This window comes from Gymnogyps californianus, chromosome 8, assembly GCF_018139145.2.
Source record: "Gymnogyps californianus isolate 813 chromosome 8, ASM1813914v2, whole genome shotgun sequence".
NCBI classification, from domain to species: domain Eukaryota; kingdom Metazoa; phylum Chordata; class Aves; order Accipitriformes; family Cathartidae; genus Gymnogyps; species Gymnogyps californianus.
This window is the reverse complement of record NC_059478.1, coordinates 21,290,904-21,305,212: the sequence shown is the minus strand read 5'-3', so window position 1 is coordinate 21,305,212 and position 14,309 is coordinate 21,290,904. Positions and strand designations below refer to the sequence as shown.

At 36.3% G+C, this 14,309-nt stretch overlaps 1 protein-coding gene across 7 annotated transcripts in view; it reads left to right on the top strand.

Moving 5' to 3' along the window:
• Positions 1–13,345, top strand: part of ADGRL2 (adhesion G protein-coupled receptor L2) — a 161,683-nt gene extending 148,338 nt beyond the window's left edge. For 3 of the 7 annotated variants that reach the window (XM_050900528.1, XM_050900527.1, XM_050900534.1), the window contains 5 exons: positions 501–669; positions 4,386–4,514; positions 4,937–5,033; positions 7,849–7,977; positions 11,282–13,345. In XM_050900528.1, coding sequence (XP_050756485.1) covers positions 501–669; positions 4,386–4,514; positions 4,937–5,033; positions 7,849–7,977; positions 11,282–12,036 — 1,279 coding nt within the window. In that variant the 3' untranslated portion in view covers positions 12,037–13,345. Of the gene's footprint in view, positions 1–500; positions 670–4,385; positions 4,515–4,936; positions 5,034–7,848; positions 7,978–8,202; positions 8,273–11,281 lie in introns of those variants that run through there. The other 4 variants (XM_050900530.1, XM_050900529.1, XM_050900533.1 and 1 more) reach the window with 2 other exon arrangements.
• Positions 13,346–14,309: the final 964 nt, after the last annotated feature.

Genomic DNA, 14,309 nt, shown 5'->3' with positions numbered 1-14,309 from the left:
CATGCGGAAGTTAGATCATCTAGCTTCAGTTTAGCTGAGTTTATCGGAGCATTAAAGATTTGGGCTCTAGGCTTTTAATCTGCTGTTTAACCTTTGTGCATTTGTGTTACATTATTTGGTGTCATATGGCAGCACCACTGTTTAAAATCTATGGAGTGATTAGTGGCTAAGCCAGATTTATCAATCTCTTTTCTAAAAGCAGATAAAGCAATGGAGTAGCTGGGGCTTGTGCTATACTTCTGCATTTCAAAATAGTTTTGACATCCTATGCAGTTCTTGAGAAAGAAAAAGGTCATATCTACTCTTGCTGTTTTCACTGGAGACTAAGAGTACTAAATGGAATTGTTCTTTCTTTAATAGATAAAAGGTTAAACCCAAGGAATTTTTACATTTGAATATGAATCTAGTAAAAGTCAACTGCAGGAACTGAAATGTTAATATTGGATTTGGCGACATGCATTCTCATAAGTAATGTTACTAAAATTAATTTTCTTTTACAGATCCTGGGTCCTGGGTGCATTTGCTCTCCTGTGTCTCCTTGGCCTAACATGGTCATTTGGCCTGCTGTTTATCAATGAGGGGACTGTTGTGATGACGTATCTCTTCACAGTATTTAATGCTTTCCAAGGAATGTTTATTTTCATCTTTCATTGTGCCCTTCAAAAGAAAGTAAGTTACTGAAAACACAGCTGCGTGTTCCCTAACTCCTTAAAAATACCACATATATTTCTTAAAAAATAGAGAAAAAAATAGCAATGTCAAGAACTGGAGTATTTTAAAGTAGTTTGAGGAGGGGACTAGGATTCAAAAGCAATTCTTGCTGTGTGCTTGTGGGAGTCACGTAACTGCTCTGTGGCCTGGGTGGGTTTAGAATAGATGCAGCATTTCCAACTTGGGCTTAAAAAGTTTTGAGGCTTTGGGAAGAAAATTATTATAGAAGATGTACTGTTTAACATTGGTAACGTGATACGTGTTAGTCTGGACTTACAGCCAGAAGTCTTTTATGGGCGCGTGAAACAAATCCTGCCTCCACTGCAGCACTGCAAACAAAGGATCATTTACAATATCAGCCCATCTGAGCCTGGAAACTCTTTCTCAGATCAAGGCAGAGGACCTCTCCTGAGACCCCATTAAGTGGCCACATAAAGCTATGGGTGATAGGCAGGGATTGTACTATGAGTGCTCGTTCATTACAAAATTAAGTGAGAAGTAAAAATTAATTTTATTATGAACTTTGACACACCGTAGAAAAAAATAGTCATTAACACTAGACAACTGCTAACGGAGAGAGTTTTCCAGAGGTGCCAACGTGACTACTTTTTTTCAAGTGTTTGCCTCCCCCAGCAATCCAACAGCTTCACGCTCTTAACTGGAAAAACTGGAATCCCCTGGCAAGAGCCTTCCTTCATGAGTGACGTGCTAAATTAGTTCTGCTTCCCTTTGCCTGATGGGAGCAGAGGGGTCCAGAAGGAGCAGATCTGCTGGGGAGAGAGAAAGCTTGCAGGGGGGAGAGGAGCAAACAGGAGAGAAGGAAGTGAAGCGTGCAACTGGGTGGGATTCTCTTTGGGTTCCCTGCACCCCTTCTCTTCCCCAGACTGAGGGTGGAGACTGCTTCCAAGGATGCCTTAGAGGTGCTTTAGTGAAGGACAAAAGAAAAAAGCTCATAGCCTGTGTTAGAAGGCATAGCAAATGAAAGTAATGAGAGTTGAGAGGAAGGGTAAACATCAAAAAATCCCACCCAAAGAAACTTAACATAAAATGCAATACATCCTATATTTGGAAATAACCAATTTGCAATATTTAGATTCAAAATATTTTTACCAGTTTTAGGCTGAAGACCTACCAATTATTAACTCCCATTATAATTAGCTCACCAGAGACATAATTAACTAATATTTATAAAATGGTTTGAAACCATTGGATAAAGCGTTGCTGTGTCAGTACAAAAATCACATTCTTGCATGTTCTCAACTGTACCAGCTCTAACAGTATCAGCGTCTCTAAATTTGGTGTAGACAATGGCATTCAGCCATGTTTTAGGAAGAGATCTGGTAGACAGAAAGAATTTTATCCAGATGAACACGGCACTTCTCTCATTTTGAGAGAACAAAAGCACACTTAGAGAGGAGATTGAGCCTAAGAAAAGAAGAGAGGGAAGAAAATGCAAACATTCCCAAAATGCAAATAATTTCTAGATTAGGGTTTCATATAATGTTGCCTTTTCTACCACTTGTATTGGACTTGAAAATCAAAAACAGATTCCTTTTTTGTTTCTTTTTACAGCTGTGCATTGTTTTTATATTAAGTGGAGTCAGCAAAAAGCAATATTAAGATACCAGTCAAGTGTGAAAAAGCATAACCTAGAGCAATAAGATTTATACCTGAAAGAATGTTAAAGCTGCCATTTAAGATTTTTAAGTTTCGATGCCTTTGACTGGATATCATCCTATCCTGTGTCTGCATAGCTAATGTAGTCTTTTTATTCTGTTATTACTAGTTGGTCACTAAATTGAACAGAGAAATAGAATTGTGAAAGTGAAAACTATTATGTTTCCGGTTCTGACAAGATGATAGTGCTGTTGCTTCCATCAGTTTCCAACAAGCTATAATTTAGAAATAATGACAGTGGAATGCGCAGTACTGACAGATAATGTACATTCACTGCAATATAGGCATTAGGCAAAACCAGCCCTGGAGGGTGGTATTTGGGTAAAAATACAGTTTTGATTGCTATTGTCTCTACTATGTAGTGGTTTGGAGCATTTAATATCCATTAGTGTTCAGGAATGTATTTTCTTAGGTGTTATACCATCTAGTGATGATATATATATAGACTTATGTTTTTCAGACTACAGAGTTAAAGATTGTAATTCTATGTCCATGCATTTCTGTTTTCATTTTTTTATGTGTCTTTTGTGCTGATATAGATAGGGGTTCACTTAAAATATGTTCCATATACTTTTATAAAAAGACGAGTTATTGTCCCCAGCTTGAAGTTAAGGCACTAACTATTCAAATTTTCTTCAACTTGGTGGTTTATAGAAACATCACAATATGTATTCCATGAGTAAAATTCTTGTAATATTGAAAACAGCACATGGCATATGTAAATCCACACTATTAACTTTTTGCATTTTCCCCTCTCCCCTTTTTACATACGTACACTTTTTGTCCTATATATTCATAGGTCAAGCAGAATTTCCAGATTAGCTGAAATCCCACTTTCCCAGAAACTTAGGAGTCTCATTGATGTGGAAGAGATACTTAGGTTCCCAAGTATCTGGTGGAAGATTTATGAATTTAGACTTAGGCATCTTTACAAATTTTATCCACTGTGTCTTTTCACTGATGCTGTCATGCTGCCGAAATGTGTATGCACTCTTCTGTTATCTGAAAATAGTCGTCAGTGTAGCAGTCGCCGAATATGAGAGAATTAACTGCTCTGTAAATTAATCCTGATTAATTTCATGACAAATGTTAACATACATAAATTACAAAACTCAAGTTTCCAGTAGGTCACTGGAAACAGAAGGTGAATAAATGCAGGCCAAATACTGGTATCATTGATTAGTTTTGTTGCTCTGTCAAACAAAAATCTCGTATACATAGGTCTATTCAAATTTCTAGGTTCAGCAAAGACAGTAATGAGGATTTTGGTTTTTGGTCCTAAAAGTGAAAGATGCTTCATTTCCCAGCCTTTACGGTTCAAAATTTGACTCTGGAACACTGACAGTGCCTCCAGCAGCATAGCTGGCGCTCTGCCTAGAGCGGGGCAGTGGCGTTCGCGAGCTTTGTACAATCCCGAAGCAGGTGTGACCATCTGAACTAGCAGCTGTTGGAGTTACGCAGAGTAACTTCATCTGAAAAGGCCTTTGTAGTCATTGCAGGTTTTGCACACTTTCTTGGAAGGGATAACGTAATGGGCAGTACTGAGCAGTGCAAAGGCTAGTTACCTCAGCCCTTCTTGCATGCTAGGATGGGAAGATGGGCTTTCTGTGGTTTCCGCACCAAAAGCTCATATAAAAAGGACTTTTTTCAGCCAGCATTCAATTCAGGTAAACTTAACTATATTAATCTTCAGTATGAAGACAAAATAAAAATAATCCCGTAAATAACTCAGTAATGATTATTCAGGCACATCTAAATGAAGTGCACATATACCTTGGAAATAATTTATTCAAAAATCCTGGATAGCTGATAATGCTGCCGCTAAGTAGGGAAAAATACCTGATTTTGCTAATGGCCAACAATTGAACAGACAGGAATTATCTATTTGCTTGAAAAATGTGTGAGTATTTTCAATGCAAGGTTCATGTGGTTTTGCAGCAGAGATATTTAATGCTATTTTTTCTGCTAAGTAATTTTTTTTTTTTTTTTCCCTGTAGGTACGTAAGGAATATGGCAAATGCTTCCGACATTCCTACTGCTGTGGTGGACTACCAACTGAGAGTCCCCACAGTTCAGTGAAGGCATCAACAACACGAACTAGTGCTCGCTATTCCTCTGGCACTCAGGTAACAAAGATTTTGACAGCATCTTTTAATTAACCTTATTTATAAAAAGCCTACTGAGATGTGTTCCAATCAGAAGCACTAATTGTCTTCTCATTATTATCATTTAGATGGCAAATACATACTTCTGCATAGTAGAATTGATTTCTTTTTAAACATTTCCTTTTACTTTAGTCTAATGCAAACACCTTATTTTTCTTGTAATTAGGAGCTGGTTTATAGGAAGGTTTATACCATCATGTTTCATCTAAATGAAATTTAATAAATTAGAGTTTTAATAACAAAAGAAGGAGTTTCACTACGTGCTAGAAGATTGGCTTACTTTAGGCCAAAATGAACACAAATACTCTACATAATAGCACATAAGTAGGAAACAGTCTTTTTGTAACTTACTATGCTTCTGTCTCACTGCTTTATGTTAACAGAGTCGTATAAGGAGGATGTGGAATGACACTGTGAGAAAACAATCTGAATCGTCTTTTATCTCAGGTGACATCAACAGCACTTCAACACTTAATCAAGGTCAGTCACTGGGAACATTTCAGTTTTAGAAGCCTTAAATTTTATACAGATTTTATATCATTTAACACAGAAGAATGGAAAAGAATGTTTTGAAAAAAAATTCTGGAACAAATGGTCTCTAAAAGCAGAGTTTTAAAGTTATCCACCAGCACATTTTAAAACCATGTTCCCTCAACTGGCCCCCTGCTATAGAAGTTGAATTCTTCCATTCGTGGGAATGTATTTAAATAAGTTTCATCAATAATTTAACTTAAAAGCAAGATCATAATTTTAAATCTTTCCTAACCTTTATAGGTTAAATCTGAAACAGAAATATGAGGGCAGTAACATTTTAATGCATATTTGACTATGATTTTTAGGTGCAGAAATTTTCCCAGTGAAATCTAATTGATATCATTTCTATGCAAAAGATGTCTGTAAAGCATTTATCTTTTCTATTTCAAAGAGCATAGTATCTGTCACAGGGGATAGAATCCAGATTTTCAGGCACAGAGAAGCCAAAACTCCAAATTTCTCAGCTGAAATAGACTTTGAAATCTGTAACCTCATTCTCATGTCCAGTTAGAAGACAAGGGTATTAACCGAGGCAGAATGTCCCTTCCTTGCTCCCCTTCCCCCTGTGTTTTTTTAAGGCAGTTTGAGCTAGCGGTGGAGGGAAGACTGCTCTGTCCAAGCCAAGTTCAAAGCCTGTTCTTCCACCCACATCCCTAAGAGAAGAACACGTAGCCCTGATCTCATTGCAACCAGTTCCTGCTCAACTCAGAAAGTTTCAAACAGAAAATTAACCACTGTCAGGGCTGCTGTAAAACCCTCGTCAACCACAACTAGCAAATTCCACCACACCCCCCCCCCTTTTTTTTCAAGATTTGGTAGTAGGGACAGGTACTTCACTCACATTCACTTTGGAAGTAAAAAATGTGGTATTTTGCAGAAAAGAAGATTTCAGAAAGCATGATTCTATTTTTGCTATTTGGCATATAGAAAGTGGGTAAGACCTGTGTGTCTCACTGCTCCCTGCATCTGATTCTTGTATGCTCCTCTGGCAAAATCAAAATTAAGTAACTTTTCCTAAGTAGAAAATGTATATTTTTCATGCCCAAGAAAGACGTACATTCCCTTCCAGTGTCTTATTAAAATCCCGTAAATACACTATAGATAAAAGTCTGCAATTTCACCCTAATTTGATGTCTCTGACTCCTGAGGTTTGCTCTAACCATGCTGCACCCTCAGTTAATTCAGAGTTGAACAGAGGTCTTGAAAGCTTCTCCCTGTTTCGGATCTCCGGTCTCAAGTCACTGGAGATGTTCTACCATGATCAGAAAAATTGATATCATCTTTATTCAATTATAATATTGTCACTATCTCAGTGATACATACGTATAAGGGTAGTTTAGTTATTAATGGAAAGTGTCATTTTTCCTTTAAAATAAAAAATAAGCTTTTAAAGGTGTCAAAAAAGTTTGGATTAAAAAAAAATTCTCATAACTATAAATTACAGGTAATAATTCTAACCAAGATTAAACATAGTAGACAAAAAAAACCCAAGCAAAATATATTTCAGCTAGTATTTCTAGTAATATGTACATTACGACTGAAAAAAGCTATGATAAAACCTTTTTAGTTGTTCACTGATACAAACTTTCAAATAAGATTAGCATAATCAGGCAATAATTCTCTGAATCTTAGAATTTTCTGCTCATTTCTGCTACCAAGTGTCTATGGTAGTACAAAAGCATTAATATTTGGAATATATACTATCTTTTCCTTGCCAAATAAAAATATCCATACTATAAAAATATAGCTGGCTCTTCAGTTGTCCTTGGGTCTGTAATACAGTGATCCTGATATACTGCTGTGCAATGCAATAGAAAAGAAAGTGGAATTTTACCTTAATGAAATGTTTAAAGTAAGTTTTAAATCACAGCATTTTGTGTGGGGTTTTTTTTTGGTCATTATTCTGACCCATTTTTCTTCTAGTAGCTAGAAATCAGAGATTAATTCACTTTTTAATAATTTCTCAAAATATGCTGATTTTTTTTCTAATTATGCCAAGAGTTGTTTAAATGGTGTTGCATTAACATGTAAAATGGGTTTAAAAAAAATCTGTCCATGTAGTATTTTGCTTCGTCTTACATTGTTTGTGAACTGATTGTTTAAAGAAAATTTGTCATTCAAGGAATTCTTTTTTAAAACCTGGCAGATAAATTTGCAGCATGAATGTCCCGGGAGAAAATGTGAATGCTCTGATTTCTTAGAGCAAATATTTTGCTTTCCCCTCAGCATGCATACTTGTGCATATACTAAGATATGCTTCTTGCAGTTTGTCATCCACTGTGTGTTTGAAAACAGCAATTCCCTTCCACTATCCGTGTGTTTTTAATAAAGTGAATAACAGCTCTGATCCTGTCATAAGAGATTTTTCAATACCTTTCAATTCAAGAAATTCGGTTCTCTCAATTCTAGACAGAAGTGTTCCATATGATCATTTTTAAGGTTATAATAGCTTTATGTAGTACCTTGATCTCTACACATTTAATTGCTATTCTTGTGTAACAGTGATTTTGTATACATTAGTAAATGTCACTCTCACGAGATGTTTACTTTGGGGATTTGGACAGCACCTGTGAATTACTGGAATCTAACTGTATTTTCCTGCTCCCATTTCCAATACATAGCTCAAATACATTCAGAAATTTTCAGCTGAATTACATTTGACAAGTCCTACATGATTCATGATGAATAAAAAATATTCTTTATTGAAACTGTCAGCCTAAAATTAAAGAACTGACATTTTTTTCTGTTTCTTTTGCTTTAGGAATGACTGGCAATTACCTACTAACAAACCCTCTTCTTCGACCACACGGCACTAACAACCCCTATAACACATTGCTCGCTGAAACAGTTGTATGTAATGCCCCTTCAGCTCCTGTGTTTAACTCACCAGGTGTGCTTATACTTCCTGAATAAAACCGCTTTTCTTTGCTCGCTGCAAATCCCTTCTTTTCCCTAGATAGAAACTGAAGTTGCAATACCCTAGCCGTACATTCTGAATTTCTGTCAGTTCGAGAAATACAGTATTGCCAATGTCAGCTTGTAAAACTGCACTATATTATAGTAATGCCTTTGCCGTAACAGTATTTACCAATAATTATCCATGTTTTTAACACAGGTGGCATAAATCTTAATATACTATTACAGGACTGACACCACATGGTCCGAGAGCCCATCTTCAAGATATATATCACTTAGAGGTATCATGTCTATGCAATATAAGGTTGACTCTAAAGCTTGCTGAGAAAAACCTGCTTATGGAACGGATTAGATACTAAAGCAGCGCAAGGCATCTTGACACCTTTGGATACCCCAGTGTAGAAAATTGTATCCGTCAAACTGATCTAAACTATAGTATAGTGCAGCTTTATGGTAGATCATTTTCCTATAGGAAAATCTTGAGATTAACACTTAGAACAGTTTAGTTCTGTAGGAATAAAGGGTGTCATCACTTACCTAACATTTTGTTGTTACATTATCTAGTTGCTTTTTTTAACTGCGGTGCAATTCATCAGTAAATATCTAGCAGTTACTGTTTGATGAGTCATAAGATCACTTTAGTATAACTGGAACGATAAATCTTTGATAAAGAGCTCATAAAACCTTGTTTCCAGTTTTTATTTCAAGTTTCCTTTTTAACTGAACTGTAGTTTCTATTTTCATTCTCTTGTTTTCTTACTTTCCTTATGCTTTCCTCTAGCAACCTACAGAGAGACAAGTATGGGAGTAAAACTTAACTTTGCCTATCAAATGTAAATTTTTTCAGCATGATTTTTAATGGGCACAATTAAAACATAACTAGCAGTCATGAAGTAGACTCAGCGGGCAAGTGGTTCACAATTTGCAAATGAAATGTTTCCACATTCAAAAAGTACTTGCATACTGCTTTTTGGGAAACAACATGAAGTCTGTCGCAAATCCTGTTGGTAACAGAAGTTATGCAATGCTGAAATAATTTGCTGTTTAAAACCAAAGCAGTGTCAAGCAGAAATGCTTAACAATTTACTTATATTTTTACATTCCCACAGTAATCTTGCTACAGGCTATGGAAAGATTTCAATGAATTACCTGATCATGGGCTACAAAATTTGCCTCATCAAACCAATTTGAATATATTCTAGCATGCTTAACTCTGCAGTATATCATAGAAAACTCATTTTGGATTATCAGATATATTTTGGTATCTGTTTAGCAGAAGAAAAGAGAATTAAAATTACAGAATTAAATCACTTTCATGAGGGAAATGAATGCCAGCATGTGGTCCATGTGTTGTCTACTTTTATAAATGCCATATGTTCTGCGCAGCTACATCCATTGCAAGAAAAATCTTGGAACATATATGAAATTGCAAAACTACAAAGTTGTTTAATCAAAGTTTAAAGAGACCTTTCAAACAACCCTCATCACTGTTTAAATCAGTACACATGGAGAGGAGTTAACAATAACACAAATACAAAATGATTTGCAAATTACTCAGAATTTATTTGGAAATTATTACTCTATTTTTTAAAGTTGAAGACAAAAATCTTTTCATGAGAAAATGCAATTACTTTTTAATTGAAAACAATATTTCCAGAGAAGATTGAATTTTCTAGGATAAGCTGCAGCTTTAATTATGAAAAAAAAAACCCAAAACAGGAAAACGTATAATCTTTTCCAAAACAACTTTTTTCTTATACTACTCCAAGCCTTGCATATAATGCAGCAGCTTCACAGTGGTCAGTCTCATTTCAGTAAAGTCACTCCATTCTTTCTTTACTTCCAGACTTATCTGTAGATAAAGTGGTTTTCTAGGAATGCTCTAACCATCTGACTTTCCATGGTTCAGACTGTTTAATTTCTTTCTAAGTTTTGTTTTTTTTTTTTTTTTCCTTTGCTTGGGAAGCACTGTGCTGTCATAGTTTACATGTCTTTGTGTCTATAGGAAAACCTTTTCTTTATCGTGTTACCAAAAAAAAAAAAAAAGCCAAAACCAAAAGCATAAAGACCTTAATCATCATAAAACTTCATTTTTTTTCCCCCTTAAACTTCTTTTCATGTTTCCAGCAGACTTACCCAATCTGTCATTCCTCCAGCAGCTATGAGATATCAGCCATGGCTGATTTCCTCTTCCCATTCCACAACTAGTATTTATTCTTTGGTTTAATTTCTGTGACCCATACTTAGAGAAATTCCTAACATTTCTGCATTTGACTTCCATGCCCATGGTAACTGTGGGCCTAACTCCTAATTAACTATTCTGGTTCATTCAGTGCTGTCACTGTGACTGATGCAGACTGCAGGCAAACTTTGACCTTTAGAAGCCTGGGGCCGTTGTTGGCAGAGAGAGTATTAGTGCAAAAAAATTACATTAAGTGGGAAAAGAAAAGCTGTTATTGCTTAGTAATCTAATTTGCTGAACCCTTGCTCTGACTAAGTTGCTGAGAAGCTCAGTAATTCTTCATCATGTTACAATAAATCATTTTACTTTCTTTTATATATCAGCTACTCTTAGGCCAGATAGCCTGAGCAGACAGACATGATGTGAGTTGTCCAAAGTGAGTCATTCCACCTGCTGTCTATCGTGTTGTTGGATGGTGCTTGTGGGCCCTGGTCCCTGTAGTGTGAAAGATGGCTGTCCTTGTTTAACATAAATTCTTTGTATTTATCCATTTTTTTCATTCTTTTCTTTACTTCATCTCAAAAAAAAAAAAAAGGAAAAAATGTTAGAAATGTTGTTAAAGTAGTTGCTTGCCAGTTATGTGGGTTTATGTTGTACATTTACCTTCAGTTACGTCTGTGATCTAATTCCTTTTTAATTTAGTGTTGTTTAGGACAAATTCTGTTAGTTTTCTTTTTCTAAATCATGGTGGTGTACTTCAAAACATAGATGTTTCCAAATGAATTGCTTTGCATTACATATGCAAGGGCATGGAGTGAACAGTTCCTTGTGGAAGAGTCACAGAATTGACACTAAATTAAGAAATTAAAATGCCACTATTCCCCACAGGAAATACGCGTTACTATTTTTAAAATGCATCTTTCCTATAAGGTGTGCAACTGTTTACATTTGGGAATGTTCAATAACCTAACTTTTCTCAAGTCTTACTTCCAAGTACAACTTTGTCCTGAACTACATTAAAGAATTTTGTTTAAAAAAAAATTAAGTGATAAAAAGCACATCAGGCAATAACCAGAGCTGTCCTTTTCCATTTCAGGACATTCACTGAACAATGCCAGGGATACAAGTGCCATGGATACTCTACCGCTAAATGGTAATTTCAACAACAGCTACTCATTGCGCAATGGAGACTATAACGACAGCGTGCAAGTTGTAGACTGTGGACTAAGCCTGAATGATACTGCTTTTGAGAAAATGATCATTTCAGAATTAGTGCACAACAACCTGCGGGGCAGCAGCAAGAACCACAACCTGGAGCGCACGCTACCAGCCAAAGCTGTGATCGGCGGGAGCAGTAGCGAAGATGACGCCATCGTGGCAGATGCCTCATCTTTGATGCACAGTGACACCCCTGGGCTGGAGCTCCACCACAAAGAGCTTGAGGCCCCACTCATTCCTCAGCGGACTCACTCCCTTCTGTACCAGCCCCAGAAGAAAGTGAAGACCGAGGGAACCGACAGCTACGTCTCACAGCTGACAGCCGAGGCTGACGACCACCTCCAGTCCCCCAACAGAGACTCTCTTTACACGAGCATGCCCAATCTCAGAGACTCTCCGTATCCGGAGAGCAGCCCCGACGTTGAAGAAGATCTCTCTCCCTCCAGGAGGAGTGAAAATGAGGACATTTACTACAAGAGCATGCCAAACCTAGGAGCTGGCCATCAGCTTCAGATGTACTATCAAATCAGCAGGGGTAATAGCGACGGCTATATAATTCCCATTAACAAGGAAGGATGTATTCCAGAAGGGGATGTTAGAGAAGGACAAATGCAACTAGTGACAAGCCTTTAATAGTGTAGCAAAGAAATATTAAAGGCCACGTACAAGTATTAAAAAGACTTAATTGGCCCCATGCAGGCTCCCTCATATCTGCTTGAAGAGACAATTCTGTTGACCCTGTGGTTCTCCAGTAACGGGGATGACTGGACCTCGCAGTTCTGTGAATTTTTATAAAACAAAAACTTTGTATATACACAGAGTATACTAAAATGAATTATTTGTTACAAAGAAAAGAAATACCAACAAGGTATTTTAAGATATCTTCTGCTGCTGAATTTAACAAAATTGTGAAAAAAAGAGAAATAAACACTTTCCAGCCATTTTACTGCAGCAGTTTGTGAACTAAATTTGTAAATACGGCTGCACCATTTTTTTTTCTAGGCCTACATTGTATTATATACAAGGCGTAGGCTCTAAAATCCTGTGGGACAAATTTACTGTACCTTACTGTTCCTGACAAGACTTGCAAAAGCAGGAGAGATATTCTGCATCAGTTTGCAGTTCACTGCAAATCTTTTCCATTAGGGCAAAGATTGAATACATGTCTAACCACTAGCAATCAAGCCACAGGCCTTATTTCATATATTTCCTCAACTGTACAATGAACCGTTCTCATGAAAAAATGGCTAAAGAAATTATATTTTGTTCTATTGCTAGGGTAAAATAAATACATTTGTGTCCAACTGAAATATAATTGTCATTAAAAAATAATTTTAAAGAGTTTGAAGAAAATATTGTGAAAAGCTCTTGGTTGCACATACATTATAAGCTGTTTTTCTTACACTCTGTTCATAGTACGGTAGTATGTTTAAAATGCAAGTTCTACCTGTTTTCACTTATTTTTCACTGTAAACAGTGTTCTGCTTTGACAAGTTAGTTTTTATTCTTACGTTTTGAATTTTTATTGCCAAAAAACATAATTTGGGGAGAAAATTGTTTTAGAAGCCAATTATGCCAAGCCTTGCACAAATTTGGTATAGCTAACAAAGATTGTAACTCAATTCCCCGTTCATTCTTTAATCAGGGTTGGGTGGTAAGGGGTAAAGGGGACACTGGACACTTCTCACAAGCTTTCTCGTGAATAAAAGGTGCCTGTCCTTTAAAAAAATAAATAAAACATAACTATTACTCCTCCATATTCCTTCTGCCTATATTTAGTAATTAATTTATTTTATGATAAAAATCTAATGAAATGTAAATTGTTTCATCAAAATTCTGCTTTTTTCATCCCTTTGTGTAAACCTGTTAATAATGAGCCCATCACTAATATCCAGTGTAAAGTTTAACACCTGTTTGACAGTAAATAAATGTGAATTTTTTTCCAAATAGGTAAAATGTGCATTATTATGTACAAAGCATAATTGGCATCAGCAGTCCTTTGACCCAACTGTATCCTGCTTAGAATGGCTTCTTTACATTTCATGATTTAAGTGTTGAGAATACAATAGAAACTGTCTATATAGCTCTACAGAAGAGAGGTTATCTTTACTTTTCATTACTCTAGTCACAATTGAATAGGATCAAACTCAGACATAGCAGGGTCATTAGGAAAATGTACTGTAATTTCATATATTTACGTAACTTTTAAGTAGGCATCTGTACGGAAATTAAAAATAAGGTGGTAAACACCACTATCATATTCTCAGCAACAGTAATTAGCAGTTAATTATTAGTGATGAAGATATATTGTTGCAGTGGGGAAAACATGAATAAGCAGCATTTGGATAGCACTCCGAGTGCTATCTAAATAATTAATCCATCACGGCACTGTTTTGAGTTAGATAAATAAGCATGACTGTCCCTGTTTTTATCAGACTAGAGAACTGCAGAAGGCAGCTGATGCCCAAGATGTTATCTACAGATCAGTGGCAAAATTGGAAGTCTGAAGTCTTCGTTGTCTTGATTCCCAAGCCTCTCCTGTCCCTCTCAACCAGGGCCTCTCAAAGATGATGCCAAGGACTTCATTTGTCACCACTTCCAAAACTGTGTTCTTCCAAATAATTCTAAAATTAATGCCCCGTCGTCACAGAGGCCGTGGTTTCATGTGTGGCCACTGAGACTATATGTATGATAACAGCAAAAATTCATTTGAAAGCCATATCAATTCTGTTACCTTCTAATGCATTGGAATATATAAAGTCCATTTGGAAAATAAATCGATGCATTTTGAAAAAGTGTGGGTTTCAGAAGAACATTTTGGGCAAGACTTCCTGCTGTTGAGACAATTCAAACCGTAAAAAAAAGAAAAAAATCCAGGTTGAGATGGAACCGTGGGGTTCAGGTAA